We start from the raw sequence: 17,555 nt of genomic DNA on the forward strand, positions 1-17,555 counted from the left end.
ATTATACCTCCTTCTCACCCACCTTATGCACACAGCAGCCCGTCCTGCTCTGATGATTTCTTATCCCTCTAGTTGACCAAAACTCTCATCCACACACACACCTTTCAAGACTCATGTCCCTCTTCACTCACACCACCACCGTGTTCTTGTCCATAACCCATTTGACTCTGATGGATATGCAACCCCATGCATTTATGACTGATGCAACGACTCCAATATATATACATACACTGGTGTGGTTCGGCTCGCTATGCTCACCTCACCACACGTCGCTGCAGAGGCACGGGCTTGTTTTAACTGAGGATAATGACCTGACTGAATTTGAGTTTCTGTGTTGTCATGAATTACACCAATCATCATACAAACATTTATTTTGTATAAATGTATTTGTAATATTGGTGATATTATTTATTTATAATTCATTTGTAATCAAAAAGGGTCAAAATGGTGTAAAACTCTAAATGGTCAAGGGTCCAAGCTGTCTAATCTGTCTGAAGGGTGTAAGGTGTCTAAATGGTCTTAAGGTCTAAGGGGTCGAAAGAGACTTAATGGGTATAAAGGTTTAACTCTGAAGGGTATAAACGGTTGGAAGTATTGGTGTCTAAAGTATTGATAGGGTCTTATACGTAAAAGTGATTTAATGGGTCTTGGGGGTCTTCATGATCTGGGGTCTAATAGGTCTAAAGGATCTTATGGGTCTTACAGGTCTTCAGGGTCTTTTGGGTCTTTAAGTGTCTTTGGGGTATTTTGGTTCTTAAAGCGTCTTCAGGGTCTTTTGTGTGTTTTGAGTCTTTCGGATCTTCGGGATGTTTTGGGCATTTTGGGTCTTCGGGGTCTTCGAGATATTTTGGGTCTTCATTATCTTTTGGGTCTTCATTATCTTTTGGGTCTTTGGAGTCTTTAAGGGTCATCGGGGTCTTTTGGATCTTTACGAGTTTTGGTTGTCTTAATGGTCTTGGGGACCAAATGGGCCTTCGAAGGTCTATGAAGTCTCAGCAGTATAAAGGGTCGAAAGGTACATTCCAATAGTACGTAAATAATGGACATATAGTCACACGACTTCACAGACGTTTTCACTGCGTCACGGCTTCATGGACGGCTTTTCACCGACGGACGGACAGACCGTGTTTTGGGGTTTTATATATATATTTAGACACTGTATGTGTATATACATATACAATGCATTCATAAAGTATTCAGACCCCTTCACTTTTTTCACATTTTGTTATGTTGCAGCCTTATGCTGAAATCGTTTAAATTCATTTTTGCCCTCATCAATCTACACTCAATACCCAATAATGACAAAGAGAAAACAGGATTTTAGAAAGTTTTGCAAATTTATTAAAAAGAAAAAACTGAAATATCACATTGACATAAGTATTCGTACCCTTTGCTATGACACTTGAAATTTAGCTCAGGTGCCTCCCATTTCTCTTGATCATCTTTAAGATGTTTCTACACTTTGATTGGAGTCCACCTGTGGTAAATTAAATTGATTGGACATGATTTGGAAAGGCACACACCTGTCTATCTAAGGTCTCACAGCTGACAATTCATATCAGAGCAAAAACCAAGCCATGAGGTCGAAGGAACTGCCTGCAGAGCTCAGACAGGATTGTGTCGAGGCACAGATCTGGGGAAGCCGACAAAAAAAATTCTGCTGCATTGAAGGTTCCCAAGAGCACAGTGGCCTCCATAATTCTTAAATGGAAGAAGTTTGGAACAACCAGGACTCTTCCTTGAGCTGGCCGCCCGGCCAAACTGAGCAATCGGGGGAGAAGGGCCTTGGTAAGAGAGGTGACCAAGAACCCGATGGTTACTGTGGCTGAGCTCCAGAAATCCTGTGTGGAGATGGGAGAAACTTCCAGAAGGACAACCATCTCTGCAACACTCCACCGATCTGGGCTTTATGGCAGAGTGGCCAGACGGAAGCCAAACAGTTCAATATTGGTTTCATCAGACCACAGAATCTTGTTTCTCACAGTCTGAGAGTCCTTTAGGTGTTTCTTTGCAAACTCCAAGCGGGCTTCATGTGTCTTTCACTGAGGAGAGGCTTCTGTCTGGCCACTTTGCCATAAAGCCCAGATCGGTGGAGTGTTGCAGAGATGGTTGTCCTTCTGGAAGTTTCTCCCATCTCCACACAGGATCTCTGGAGCTCAGCCACAGTGACCATCGGGTTCTTGGTCACCTCTCTTACCAAGGCCCTTCTCCCCCGATTGCTCAGTTTGGCCGGGCGGCCAGCTCTCGGAAGAGTCCTGGTTGTCCCAAACTTCTTCCATTTAAGAATTATGGAGGCCACTGTGCTCTTGGGAACCTTCAATGCAGCAGAATATTTTTTTCTAGGCTTCCCCAGATCTGTGCCTCGACACAATCCTGTCTCTGAGCTGTGCAGGCAGTTCCTTCGACCTCATGGCTTGGTTTTGCTCTGATATGTATTGTCAGCTGTGAGACCTTCTATAGACAGGTGTGTGCCTTTCCAAATCATGTCAAATCAATTGAATTTACCACAGGTGGACTCCAATCAAGGTGTAGAAACATCTCAAAGACGATCAAGAGAAATGGGAGGCACCTGAGCTAAATTTCAAGTGTCATCGCAAAGGGTCTGAATACTTATGTAAATGTGATATTTAAGTTTTTCTTTTTAATAAATTTGCAAAACTTTCTAAAATCCTGTTTTCTCTTTGTCATTATGGGGTATTGAGTGTAGATTGATGAGGGAAAAAATGAATATAAACGATTTCAGCATAAGGCTGCAACATAACAAAATGTGAAAAAAGTGAAGGGGTCTGAATAGTTTCTGAATGCACTGTATATATACATGTACTGTGTGTATATATATATATATATATATATATATATATATATATATATATATATATATATATATATATATATATATATATATATATATATATATATATATATATATATATATATATATATATACGTATATATATAAATAAATATATATATATACAGTATATATATAAAAAATTCGTACACATAGCTTCTGTGGCCTCCTTTCAGCTGGTGGACATAGGTATGTAACGAGTTTGCCCATATTGCAAGAGGTACTCACTGTGACCCCACATGTTAGTGCATTATCAGAGTACACTTGCCTGGTGCACATGTATACCATTCTTGTACATGTTTACCATGTAAATGTATACCCTGGTGCACATGTATACCATTCTTGTACATGTTTACCATGTAAATCTATACCCTGGTGCACATGTATACCATGCTTGTACATGTATACCATGTAAATGTATACCCTGGTGCACATGTATACCATGCTTGTACATGTATACCATGTAAATGTATACCCTGGTGCACATGTATACCATGCTTGCTCCTTCTTCATATTAGCTTCATATATTATTACTGCCTATTTCTTTTGAAGTAACAGCATCTTGTACTCGTAATTTATTTGTGATATGAAATGTTGAGGAGGTAACATCCTCGTCAAGGATCAAAGGAGGTAATAACATCAACAAGAAATGTATACAACGTACACAGCACATACAGAATTGTGGGAGTTTAATCATCTGATATTTTCCTCATGTGGCTTTTGACATCATAATGTAATGATGCCAAAAACTTTGTCCTGGTCGAGCCACCCGCAAGAAGGTGGGAATAATTATTAATGGGCGTTAAAATGTAGTGGATTTACATTTCAGGAAATTGTTTGATTTATTGTTACTCCCGCCAGAGAGTAATGCATTCACTCGTGTCCATGTGTGTGTGTGTGTGTTCGTGTTTGTGAACAAGATATCTGGAAAAGTTCTGAACGGATGTGGATGAAAGTTGGTGGGATGATTTCCCTTGGGATAAGGAAGAATTGATTAGTTTTTGGTGAAGCTCAGGATATTATTCACGATTCAGGAATTTTTTGAAGGATTTTTTTACCATTGGAAGATTGGGCTAATGTTTTTTTAACATTATCTTCTATATATTCTATATTTAACATTCTGAAATGAAAATAGTTTTCATATTTGTTGTAAATGTAGTTTAAACTCGCGATTATGCGTTAGAGCGGTGTATTCTTTTAGCAGCGCGTAGTCTTCAATGTTCATTTTTTTTCTAATAAAGACATATTCTGTCATTTTAAAACCACCAAAGTGTGTATTAGGGTTCCCCGTTTCATAAAATGTATCGTTTGATACGTATAATGCTTTGAAAACTTTTTTTTTTTTTTTTTTTTTTTTTTTTTTACCTCAGAAGAGATATCAACATTTAGCTCAGCGAATGTCATTCGCGGTGTTAGTATTTGATGAACTTATAAAGACTTAGTTCCAGATTTGTCAATGACTGAAGTATATTAATAAACGAATAAAACAGATTTGGCAAAATTCCAACTTTTTTTAAAAAGATCGCATATTCATCCTGGGTTGTGAGAGACTGAAGAAGAAGAAACCTCACATGGGCTTCCCAGACCAAATAAATAATTCTGGTTCTGGCTGTGCGGTTTTCAGGTTTATTACTCCCGCCAGGGTGTAACGCATTCGATCGTGTCCGTCCGTGTGTGTGTGTGTGTTCGTATGTTCGTGTGTTCGTGTGTTTGTGAACAAGATATCTGGAAAAGTTCTGAACGGATTTGGATGAAAGTTGTTGGGATGATCGCCCTTGGGATAAGGAAGAATTGATTAGTTTTTGGTGAAGCTCAGGATATTATTCCGGATCCAGGAATTTTTTGGGGAAAGATTTTTTCTGTTTTACTGCATTAAACCTTTTATTCTTATTCTTAAATGATGTTTTTCTCCTCTAATTCCGAGATATATCAAAATAAATTATCTGACAGTTAGGGCTTACTTTCTTTTTCATTTATTGTTTTGGGGAGAGGGGATGTTAAACAAAACGTATTATTCCAACGAAACCCACGGCGGGAGTATGCGCTCTACTGAGTGGCGTTCTCGTTCTATCTGTGTTTAACAGGTGAATGAGATATACCATGATGATTCTCTTGGAGCTCACGTCAATGTTGTGCTGGTCAGAATGGTTTTGCTTGGATATCGTCAGGTATGCAACCTGCCTCATTTCCTTACCCATCACAAGTACACACCTTCCCATATTTTGTTCATCATTCACAGGGCACACCCCAATCTTACTTCATTCTTGTTTTTTATTTTCTCATTTCCTCTTTCCACCAGTCAGTCAACCTAATAGAAAGAGGAAACCCTTCTCGTAGCTTGGAGAAAGTATGTCGTTGGGCATATGCACAGCAGCGTGTCGACTCGAAGCATGCGGAGCACCATGACCATGCTGTATTCCTCACCCGTCAAGACTTTGGGCCTGCCGGCATGCAAGGCATGTATCTCATCTTACCTTCGCCAAACAAATAACACTTCATATCGAATGAGAAGAGTGTTACTACCTTATATTGCCTTCCGAGTTCAATGAATGTGCATGTGCAAGACAAATCAAACAAATACAAATCAAATGCATGTACACATTCTACCTAGCTAAGAATTAAATTGATAGCCATTGGTTAAAGTCATTCACATATGTGCATGGATGCATACTCACACATATACAAGTGTGTGTGTGTGTGTGTGTGTGTGTGTGTGTGTTTGTGTGTGTTTGTGAGGGTGAGAGGAGTTGGTTGTTATCTCCATATGCATGTTTTAAAAGGTGCAATGGAGCCCTCCCAGGTCTCAAAGTATCCACCTCTGTGTGCGTGCATGTGTTTGTGTGTGTGTATGTATGAGTGTGAAGAGTATATGCGCATGTGTATGTGTGTGTGTGTGTGTATGTGTGAGTGTGAACGTGTGTGTGTGTGTGTGTGTGTGTGTGTTTGTATGTGTGTGTTTTTATGTGTGTGTTTGTGTGTGTGTGTGTGTGTGTGTGTATGTGTGTGTGTGTGTGTGCGTGTGCGTGTGTGTGTACGTGTGTGTTTGTATATGTGTGTATTTTGAAAAGGCTCTGCTGGCAAAGACGAAACATTGGAACTATTTTATACACCACTCCACCCGGAGAGGGTGGACTGACCTATAAAATTGAGAATTTCATTGTCTTCCCAGTATTGGCTGCAGTACAATTATATGGAGATGTAGGGGACTGCAGCCCGACTGAGCTCATCCCTTATAGGCGGAGCCTATGCAGTTGTTCAGCCAGAAGAGCCGTAAATATATTTTTTATAATATATATATATATATATACAGTCACGTGAAAAAGTAAGTACACCCCATGTAAAATTTTGACTTTTTCAACATATTTCAACATACAGTTATTTGATCTTCATTTCAACAATATTGATAGATAAAGGTGATATAATATAACAAATATCATGAAACATTTACATTTTGTAGTCCATTGTATAATTTAAATAAACATAAATGCAAATTTCGCATGTGGAAAAAGTAAGTACACCCCTGTGGCGGACACAAAAGCCCACTGGCGTGGTGACATCATTCCACGCACCAAGTGGGCGGTGGCCACGTCCGAGTGGTAGGCGTGGCCTCATGAGAGACACCGGGCGCCCAGCCCGGAGCGGTACAGTGTTACAGTGTAGTCTTACAATGTAGTCTTACAATAAAGACATTTATATGTTACTGCTTGTCCGCTTCCTCCTTGCTCACAAGCAGCGCGCGTAACGCCGCGCTTTACTGGTGACCCTCGACGTTGGATCTGCCGGAGCGATCCTTCCACACGCGACGCCATCGCCATGGCCGACTTCGTCAAACTTCCGGAATTTTGGGAGGCTCAGGCCGAAGTCTGGTTCGTCCAGGCCGAAGCCCAATTTCAGCTTCGGCGCCTCACCAACGACGACCTGCGCTACTGCCATGTCGTCGCCTCCCTCGGGCCCGGCACGGCCGCTCGAGTTGTGTCCGTCCTTCGCCACCCACCGGACGGCCACAAGTACGAGGCACTCAAGCGGCTACTCCTAGCCACGTTTGGCCTCACGGACGACGCACGGGCCGATCGCCTCCTGGATCTCCCCGAGCTCGGTGAGACGCGCCCGTCGGTCCGAATGGACCATATGCTGTCACTGTTGGGCGACGAAGCCCCCGGTTCGCTATTCCGGGCGCTTTTCCGTCGCCAACTTCCAGCGCAGGTTCGCCTCGCGTTGGCCGGGACCGGGCTAACGGAACCCCGAGCATTGGCGGCCGAGGCGGACAAGTACTTCGCCGCTTCGGACACGCGGGCGAGCGTTGGCGTGGCCGTCACGGCCTTCGACGCTGATGTTCCACAGCATCATCTTCTACAGCACGCTGATGTTCCACAGCATCATCTTCTACAGCACGCTGATGTTCCACAGCATCATCTTCTACAGCACGCTGATGTTCCACAGCATCATCTTCTACAGCACGCTGATGTTCCACAGCATCATCTTCTACAGCACGCTGTGGTTCAGCAGCATGCTGATACGCACCTCGTGAACGCCGCCACGCCCCGCCCACCGCCGCGGCGAAAACCGCCACCGCGGGGAAACCCGTCGACTCCACCGGCCTGGCGGAGCCAGCCGCGCTCCTCCAGCTCCACCACCTGGTGCTGGTTCCACGCCAAGTTCGGCCACGAAGCTCGGCGGTGTCATCCGCCGTGCTCCTTCAACGGGTCGGGAAACGCCCGGGCCGGCGCTCAATTGTGGCGATGAGCGCCGGCCGTTCGAGCAGCCTGCTGTTCATAACGGACACCTTCTCCGGGCGCCGTTACCTGTGCGACACGGGAGCACAGGTGAGTGTCATTCCCGCCGGCACGTCAGACAAGCACGCCGCGGGTGGGGGCCCCGCGCTGCTTGCCGCGAACGGGACGCCCATCCGTACGTACGGAAAACGCTGCCTCTCTCTGCGGTTTGGAGGGCAGGTTTTCCGATGGGCGTTCGTCACCGCCGACGTGCCCATGGCACTGCTTGGCGCGGACTTCCTGTGCGCTAATGGGCTCCTGGTCGACGTCAAGCGCAGACGGCTTGTCCAGGCCGAGACGTTCAGCTCGCTCGCATGTGCGTTGCCCAGCTCAACGAGCGGCTTGCCAAGCGGCTTGCCGAACGATTCGGTTCCGGCCACGTTGGTCTGTACGCTTCCGGCAGCGGACGCATTCACCCGCCTCCTCGCCGGCTTCCCGGCCCTCACGCGGCCCACCTTCTCGGCGGGGGCCGTCAAGCACGGGGTGGCCCATCACATCCCCACCGTAGGGCCACCGGTCTACGCCCGGGCACGCCGCCTCGAACCGACGCACGTCGCCCCGGAGCTTCGCACGGCGGAGTACGTCTTCGTCCGCCACGATGCCCATCGGACACCACTGCGGCCCCCGTACGATGGGCCTTTCCGCGTGCTGGAGACCGGGGCGAAGCACTTCACCCTGGACATCGGCGGTACTCCTGACCGCGTTTCGGTAGACCGCCTCAAGCCGGCCCACCTCGATGTGGACCATCCACCGCCAGTGGCCCGACCCCCACGTCGGGGCCGCCCTCCTGCGGGCGGACCCCCGGCACCGCCCAGCCCCACCGCCACGCCGCCCCCCGGTCCTGCACCCATCCCAGGAGCAGCCAGGGGCATCCCACCTGGCATCCCTGCACCCCGGACGCCGCCGATCGCCAGGGGGCGCTTCGGCCGGGTCATTCGTCTGCCCCGCAAACTGGCCCTCCAGGTGCGCGGGAATTCTGGGGGGGCGCGTGTGGCGGACACAAAAGCCCACTGGCGTGGTGACATCATTCCACGCACCAAGTGGGCGGTGGCCACGTCCGAGTGGTAGGCGTGGCCTCATGAGAGACACCGGGCGCCCAGCCCGGAGCGGTACAGTGTTACAGTGTAGTCTTACAATGTAGTCTTACAATAAAGACATTTATATGTTACTGCTTGTCCGCTTCCTCCTTGCTCACAAGCAGCGCGCGTAACGCCGCGCTTTACCCCAACATTTATCACTACTTCAAATACCTAAAATTAGAATCAGGTGCACCAGCTCAGGTGCAAATGATTAGAACATCGTTAGAGAGGATCTTGGAGGAACCTGTCTTATTTAAACCTCAGACATTTAGTTTGGTTTGCTCTTTGTTGTTGAAGTGTGTGGCGTCACAATGCCTAGATCAAAAGAGCTCTCTGAGGCCTTCAGAAAGAAGGTTATAGATGCCTACAAGTCTGAGAAGGGATTTAATAAGATCTCCAAACAATTTGAAATCAATCATTCGACTGTCCAGAAGATCATCTACAAGTGGAGAAGATTCCAAACAACTGCCAAGTTTTTCAGGCCAGGCCGCCCCAGCAGGTTCAGCCCGAGAGCAGACCGCAAGATGCTGAAAGAAGTCTCTAAGAACCCCAGAATGTCATCACGGGACCTACAGGTAGCTATTGCCACTGTTGATGTCAAAGTGCACGAGTCTACCATTAGAAAGAGGCTGCACAAATTTGATCTACATGGGAGGTGTGCCAGGAGGAAACCTTTGCTGTCCAGAAAGAACATCAGGGCAAGACTAAAGTTTGCCAAGGAACACCAAGGCAAAGACCAGCACTTCTGGAACAATGTGCTCTGGACAGATGAGTCAAAGGTAGAGCTATTTGGCCACAGTACCAGAAGACATGTTTGGCAAAAACCAAAGACAGCATTTGACCACAAGAACCTGATACCAACTGTAAAGCATGGTGTTGGAAATATTATGGTTTGGGGCAGCTTTGCTGCATCAGGGCCTGGACAGCTCACCATCGTAGAATCCACTATGAATTATTCATTGTACCAGAGGGTGCTTGAGGATAATGTGAGGTCATCTGTCGAAAAGTTGAAGCTCAACCGAAGGTGGACCTTGCAACATGACAATGACCCTAAACATACCAGTAAATCCACCAAGGAATGGCTGAAAATAAAGAAATGGAGGGTTCTGGAATGGCCAAGTCAAAGCCCGGATCTAAATCCCATCGAGATGTTGTGGGGGATTTGAAACGAGCTGTGCATGCAAGAAACCCCTCAAACATCGCACAGCTGAAATAGTTCTGCATGGAGGAGTGGGCAAAAATTTCTCCCAGTTGATGTCAGAGACTGGTAGACAGTTATAAGAAACGCCTACTTGAGGTTGTTTCTGCCAAAGGGGGCAATACCACCTATGAGAGCCAAGGGTGTACTTAGTTTTTCCACGTGCGAAATTTGCATTTATGTTTATTTAAATTATACCATGGACTACAAAATGGAAATGCTTCATGATATTTGTTATATTATATCACCTTTATCTGTCAATATTGTTGAAATGAAGATCAAATAGCTGTATGTTGAAATATGTTGAAAAAGCAAAACTTTACATGGGGTGTACTGACTTTTTCACATGACTGTATATACACACACTCGATGAGATACCTGTCGTGAAAATCAAGCTCAGACACGACTTGACCTCTGGGTAGGTTTAATATCATTTAGATCTGAAGTAACATCCTGTAAAAATATATTCATGCAACAGGCATTAACATCAGAGTATTTCATGGGCAATGGTCGATTCCAATAGAGAGAACAATCAGCGCAGCATATAGGCAGCGTACATCAGCGCAGCGTACATACCATTCAAACTACAGGACTATGTCACAGTGAGTGCCGCTGGAGTGTACGTGCGCCCCAGTAGTCCCGGGTCTTATAGACGCCCCTTTTGAAGCGAGCACACCCTGGGTTCACCTTGGTATAATTTCAGTACATTCTCCCCCCCCCCGTTAGAACTATACTGCCGCATCGGCAGGTTGCAAGCAAGCGTCAGCAATAATCGAATGGGTCACGTCAATCCACGTCAGTCGGTCCACCCGTAGCGGTCGGGGCGGCGAACTTCCCTGCCAGTTCGTGTTCGGAATCGACCGGGTACGGCGTCTCCAAGCCCGGAGTCCCCCGCGTCGGAATAGCCACCGGAGGTGGGTGTCGGAGGGGGCGCCCCAGCGCCTTCGGGCACGGGAGTGGGGAACGACGGAAGTAGCAGTGGTAGTTCCATAGGGGAAGCTTCAGTAGAGTCCATAGACTCGTAGACGGGTTCGTCGATATCCCTGTCGTCGTCCCCACATGGGGCGAGATGGCGTACGGAGACAGTAGACTCGCGGCCGTCCGCCGTTAACACGCGAGCATGCTCGGGATTAGCCTGGAGGACTTGCACCTTGTCAACAAGGGGGTCGTACTTGCTAGCGCGAACCGCTCGTTTGAGATAGGCGGGCCCCGGTTCAGCGAGCCAGCTGGGTAAAGATTGGATACTGCCGGAGCTTCTAGGGTGGTGGAACAGTCGTTCGTGAGGAGTCTGGTTGGTGGCAGTACATAGGAGAGCCCGGATCGAGTTTAGAGCGGCAGGTAATGACCACGCCCATTTATCGAGGCCTCGGCCGAGGGTCCGAAGGCTTAGCATGACGGCCCTCCATATAATCCCATTAAAGCGTTCGATCTGCCCATTCGCTTGGGGCCAGTACGGGGTGGTGTAGCTCGAAGCGACATTATGCTGGAGCAAGTAGCCCCTCACCTCCTGGGACAGAAACACCGCACCCCGATCGGTATGCACGTAAGCCGGATACCTGAACATAGAAAACAAATTCTGCAGGCACCGAATAACCGTGGCAGCCGACATATCCCCGCACGTGTAAGCAAAGGGGAATCGTGAATACCCATCGACGATAGTGAGCAGATGGCGAGAGTTGCTCGACATTGGCAGCGGCCCTTTGAAGTCCATCGCCAAGCGCTCCCACTGTCTAGTAGCTCTAACGAGTGTCCCCATAGGAGGGTTGTAAAAACGCGGTTTGAGTTCCGCACAGATCGCGCAATCACGGCAGATGCGGCGGATGTCCTCAAGCGAGTACGGCAGATTTGCCTCGCACACAAAATGCGCGAAACGCGTTACCCCGGGATGACACATAGTGCCGTGCAAAGTGCGCAGCCCCTCCAAAGTGACAACCCCCGCGCAAGTGGCCGGCCTCGATAAGGCGTCGGCGACCAGATTATCCTTCCCCGGGCGGTATTTGATGGTGTAGCAGAAGTCAGCGAGTTCGATACGCCAACGGGTGATTTTCTCATTCTTAATGCGCTGAGCATGTAAGGTGTCGTACATAAACGCAACACTTTGTTGGTCCGTGACGATTTGGAAACACCGCCCAAGCAGATACGGCCGCCATCGCCGAATTGATTCGACGATCGCGTATGCTTCCTTTTCGACAGACGAATGCCTCCGCTCGGCGGAGGTGAGAGTCCGCGAGAAGAAAGCCACAGGGCGTTCCCCTTGGGAGAGTGTCGCCGCTATCGCATGATCTGAGGCATCACTCTCCAAAACGAAAGAGGCACTCTCGTCAATCGTCGCGACAGCGGCGCCAGCGATGTCGGCTTTAAGGCCCTCGAAGGCCGCCATGGCGGCCGGGCCCATGGGGAATGTGTCGCAGGCCACGAGGGGGCGGAGCTTCATGGAGAAATTTTGCAACCACTTTGAATAGTGGGCGAACAGCCCAAGAGCGCGTTTCAGCGAAGCCCGATCGCTAGGCGGAGCCATATCGAGCAAAGGGCGCAGACGCTCCTTATCCGGAGAGACAGAGCCATGGGTCACGGTGTACCCCAAAAGATCTACCGTGCGTAGAGAGTAATGACACTTAGCCGCATTCATGGTTAGGCGATATTTCCGCGCGACCTCGAGGAAGCGTTTCAGATTAGCGTCGTGATGCTCCTGGTCATACCCACAAACCGTAAGATTGTCCAGATAGACAAAGACATCGGTCAAGTTCTCCTTCGCAATGAGGTCATCCATAGCCCTCTGAAAGCAAGAGACTCCGTTAGTTACCCCAAAGGGGAGTCGAGTGAACTGGTACAACCGCTGACCCGATTCAAAGGCTGTAAAGACGCGATCAGCCCTAGAGATGGGGACCTGATGATACGCACTACGCAGATCGAGAGTGCTATAAACGGAATACAGGGCCACCTGGCATACCAGGGCGTCCATCCCCGGTAAGGGGTAGGCATCCAGCTGTGTAAAACGATTAATCGTCTGCGAATAGTCGATTACCATGTGCCGGCGGTGGGCCTCACTCCGCACCACTAAGACTTGGGCCCGCCACGGTGACCTACTGGGTTCTATAATACCGTCCTTTAAGAGCAGGGCCGTTTCTTCCGCAATGAATTGCGCGTCTGCGCGAGAGTAGCGCCGCGATTTGACGGCTACAGGGGTACAATCAGTGGTCAGGTTGGGGAACAGCGAGAGAGGCTCCATGTCCATTTGAGCGAGGGTGCACACAGCAAGCGTGTCCGGCCCACCGAAGTCTATTTCCAAACGTCCATGCCGCTTAAGGAAATCAAGTCCTAACAGAAGGTCAGCACATAAGGCAGGTAATACCATGAGATACACGTCCGGGAACGTGCGTCCCTTTATCACAAGTTTCAATCGACACGCCCCTTTTGTGCTCAACCGAAGTCCCTGAGAGGCCATGAAGATCCGGCGGGTTGTCCCGAGAACCGGCCACCCATGTTGATGCACTAGTCGCTGATCGATAAAACTATCCGTAGACCCCGTGTCAATCAAAGCTTGCGCAAAAACGCCCGCGACCGTGAGCGGAATGATGGCCTGCGCAAGGCCGGCAGACCCGGCAGGTATTGTACCGGCCGGGCGAGAAGATCGCGCCTCGCGGGTGGATCCCACGCCGGCTGCAATCCTTCGGGCAGCGTCGGCAGGTTGGGCCTCAGCAGGAGCTTTGAAGTCGTAATGCCCACTGTCAGAGGACGTTCCCACACCGGCTGCAGTTTGCCGGTCATTCGGGCAGCCCGGGGAGAAACCCCATGACAAGCGCATAGTTGGCTCATCAGCAGTTTCATTTGCCAGAGTGGGTGTGTGTAGGTCGTAAGAGCCGCCGCCAGATGGCGCTCGAGTCACGTGAGAAGGATCTCTGCCGTCTGCAGATTCATATGCCAAAGTGGGTGCATGTAATTCGTAAGAGCCGCCGTCAGATGGCGCTCGAGTCACGTGAGAAGGATCTCTGCCGTCTGCAGATTCATATGCCAAAGTGGATGCATGTAATTCGTAAGAGCCGCCGTCAGATGGTGCTCGAGTCACGTGAGAAGGATCTCTGCCGTCTGCAGATTCATATGCCAAAGTGGATGCATGTAATTCGTAAGAGCCGCCGTCAGATGGGGCTCGAGTCACGTGCTGCGTTTGCTGCACATCGAGAGGAGTTTCCAAAGCAGGAGCATGTCGCTTGTTTGAAGTAGGCGTTCGAACGCCAGTCAAGGTCGGTTGTGCTACGGCCGGTCGCGTTCACGCCATTTGTTTCGGCGGCCCGGTGTATCTCACCAAGGTCGGGCGTGCAGCCAGAGGCCCGCGAAAAGGAGGGCGGCTCATCAAAGCCGAGTGAGGCGCCCCGTCCGGCGCTCGATCCGTTGGCACCGCGATGAGCCCATTCAAGGTCGCGCGGGGACGCGTGCCCCGAGCAGCCTTCCTGCAGACCTTTGCAAAATGGCCCTTGGTGGAGCACAGGTGGCAAGTGGCCTCCCGAGCCGGGCATTCAGATCGAGGGTGCTGCCGATTCCCACAAAAATAACATTTTGCATACCGGTCAGGCCGTGGCCGGGCAGCGGCGGCAGCAGTTAGGCCGGAAGCGGAGCCCGCTTCAGAAGCACCGGGAGACTCGGCCGTGGTGGTCGGGTCCTCCGCCATATCCTCGGCGGTACCCCTCTCCGGTCGCGCGAGTTGCGAGGTCCCCGCCACGACTCGTGGGTGATCATAAGCGGTGGATTGTTATCGGGCATCCGTATAGACGCGTGCCAGCCGTAGAGCCTCCGTGAATGTCAGCTCCGCGACCTCCAAGAGTCGGAGCCTCAAGACTCCAGAATTAATTCCGGAGATGAATGCATCTCGGAGCAAGTCGTCCTGCACTTGCTCGTGGGTCCGTACGTCCTGCACGCAGTCCGCCAACAGGTAGCGCAACTCCTGCGCGTAGCGATCGACCGATTCAGATGATTGTTGTCGCCGCTGGGAGAGTTGATGCCGGCCGTGCACAGCGCTCCATGTTTTTACGTATAGGCGCTTCAGCTCAGCCAGTGCCGTAGCGTACGTCACAAATCGAGCAATGCTCCGGAAAACGGAGTGATGGACCTTCGACTGTAACATGGACAGCTTCATCGCAGCGGTGGGCTCTGTTTCGTGAGCAGCAAAGTAATTCTCCAGCGTTTTGAGCCAGTGAGTGAACTCCGATCCCGATCCCTCAGCTTGAGAGTCGGCTCCGAGAATCGGTACCACGATCATCTTGTGGTCAGCCATTCCGGCGATCTAAATGATATTAAATGTCATGAAAATCAAGCTCAGACACGACTTGACCTCTGGGTAGGTTTAATATCATTTAGATCTGAAGTAACATCCTGTAAAAATACATTCATGCAACAGGCATTAAAATCAGAGTATTTCATGGGCAATGGTCGATTCCAATAGAGAGAACAATCAGCGCAGCATATAGGCAGCGTACATCAGCGCAGCGTACATACCATTCAAACTACAGGACTATGTCACAGTGAGTGCCGCTGGAGTGTACGTGCGCCCCGGTAGTCCCGGGTCTTATAGACGCCCCTTTTGAAGCGAGCACACCCTGGGTTCACCTTGGTATAATTTCACTACAATACCCATTCTATGCCCGGGGAAATCTAAGTATGTTGGGCGCAGAGTGTAGGTGAGTGGATGGGATGGGGGGGAATGTGGAGGGGGTTGTTGATGGGAGGGGAGTGGATGTGGGGGTAGAAAGTTAAGGGGGAAAGATACCTGGTCACCCAGGTGATCCTGAGTTTGGGGGTGAGGATGAGAAGGGGTGGGGTTGTGGGTAGCTTTAAAGTGTACTGGGGTGGGGGAAGGTCTAAGTGCAAAACCATCCTGGGGGGACCACTCTTGATGCCAAGGTGGAGCACCATGTGTCAAAGGATGTGATTGGTAAATCAGAATAAACACACAGTAGTGGGGTGATGGGGGTAATGGGTGCGAGGGGTTGGGGCAGGAACCATTGCCACCAAACTTTGCAGGGCCTCCGCTTTCATCCAGAGGTGAAGGTCAAGGACTATCTTTGGATAAAGAAATTGACAGTAGATAAACCAGATAATTGGATTTCTGGCCTCGATCGGGTCAAGTGCTTATACACTGTCCAGCTTTTTTTTCCAGGAGCGATCGAGTAATATGTTTTGTAAAGAGCGTAAGTTGAGGTTGTAGTGATTTATTCTATTAAAAAAATTAAATTAACGAAAATAGGTTATAAGAAGGGAAAGTGGTCCAAATGCATTTTGGAATGACCAAGATTGGTAATTCATACAAAACCAAAGGCCAACATTCCGCAATTTGTCATGCAGCAAATATTAAAATACATATTTCATTGAATTTCCCCAGACAATGCCAGGTACAACTCGTCCATATATATATATATATACATATATATATATATACATATATATACATATATCGAAGGTCATGCTGATCATGTGACTGAAAAGGTGTCATAATGGCCATCTTCGTCAATTTTTTGGAAAATTGCATATATTCTTCAAAAAATTTCCTCTCCAGACTCATGAGTCCGTATGCTACCAAATAATCCTTATTCGGGCTATATGAACCAGAAGTGGATGTTGTGTTGGCACTGAGGCACTCAGCAGGTCTAAAATGTTGTGATACCACAATGAGACTTTTTCAGATACTGGGACATTTGATGTCATGTGTAATGGAAAGAGATTGTTCAAGAAAAGGTTTTTTTTTTTTAAAGTGCATTCTTAGATTTCAGGGATTATTCTTAGATTATTCTTATATTTCATTTTTAGATCTGATATTACTGCAGTCTTGCAAAACCTGTTTTCAAATTGAGAGTGTAAGTGCACTCAAGGCATATCTGCCTCCACACTGGCGGATTCTTAAACAGTTCATCTGATCTTCACTTATCCTTTGCATAACATTCAGACTTTGTCCTCTGCATAGCTTCAACTGCTGAAGGTTACAGCCGTAACTTTAGCAGGGTGTGGGATCAGGAAAAGGAATGTGTGTACACTACTCATATTCCAAATGTTTCCTGTCGTGGGACATCAGCAGGGTGTGGAAATATGTCAGTAAACATTTTAATTATTCCCATTGCTGGTTGCAAGAATTAATTTTGCCAATTATGGAATTTTCATGCTTTATGCTGTTGGCTCTTCCAGGAATACTCTATTGATGTCAGCATATGGTGTTACATTATCTGTCTTCATTGTCATTATTTAACTACTTCCTTATACTTGAAGAAAGATTTTTGGGTGAAAGAAAGTTCAATAGTTGAAACACTCAGTCAAATTCCCATGCCACTATTGGATTGTCATTTAAAAAAGAAACTCAACGGGCTTATTAACTGCACTTCAGGTTGAGGGTAATCTCCCTGTCCTTCCTGTTCTGGTCTACACATGATGCGAGTCCACAGATGGTGGGTGATTCCTAATGGTCTCAAGGAAACTTGAAATTGGCGCTCTGGAGAAACTCTGGAGAAATTGGCACTTTGGAGAAACTCTGGAGAAATTGGCACTTTGGAGAAACTGAAAAATTATCCTCTTCTTGTTGTCTTTTCTTGATGTTCCAAATTTAAAATACACATAACTTTTGCAGCAGCAGTGCTGCCCTTCAAGCTCCCTAAATATGACAAAATTAAAAATTT

At 48.2% G+C, this 17,555-nt stretch overlaps 1 protein-coding gene across 4 annotated transcripts in view; it reads left to right on the top strand.

Moving 5' to 3' along the window:
- Nucleotides 1-17,555, top strand: part of LOC137425440 (A disintegrin and metalloproteinase with thrombospondin motifs 3) — a 192,678-nt gene that overhangs the window by 96,057 nt on the left and 79,066 nt on the right. For all 4 annotated transcript variants that reach the window (XM_068113881.2, XM_068113882.2, XM_068113883.2 and 1 more), the window contains 2 exons: nucleotides 4,936-5,019; nucleotides 5,151-5,307. In XM_068113881.2, coding sequence (XP_067969982.2) covers nucleotides 4,936-5,019; nucleotides 5,151-5,307 — 241 coding nt within the window. The remainder of the gene's footprint in view (nucleotides 1-4,935; nucleotides 5,020-5,150; nucleotides 5,308-17,555) is intronic.

Source organism: Myxine glutinosa, chromosome 4, assembly GCF_964187855.1.
Source record: "Myxine glutinosa chromosome 4, kmMyxGlut1.1, whole genome shotgun sequence".
Classification (NCBI taxonomy): Eukaryota; Metazoa; Chordata; class Myxini; order Myxiniformes; family Myxinidae; genus Myxine; species Myxine glutinosa.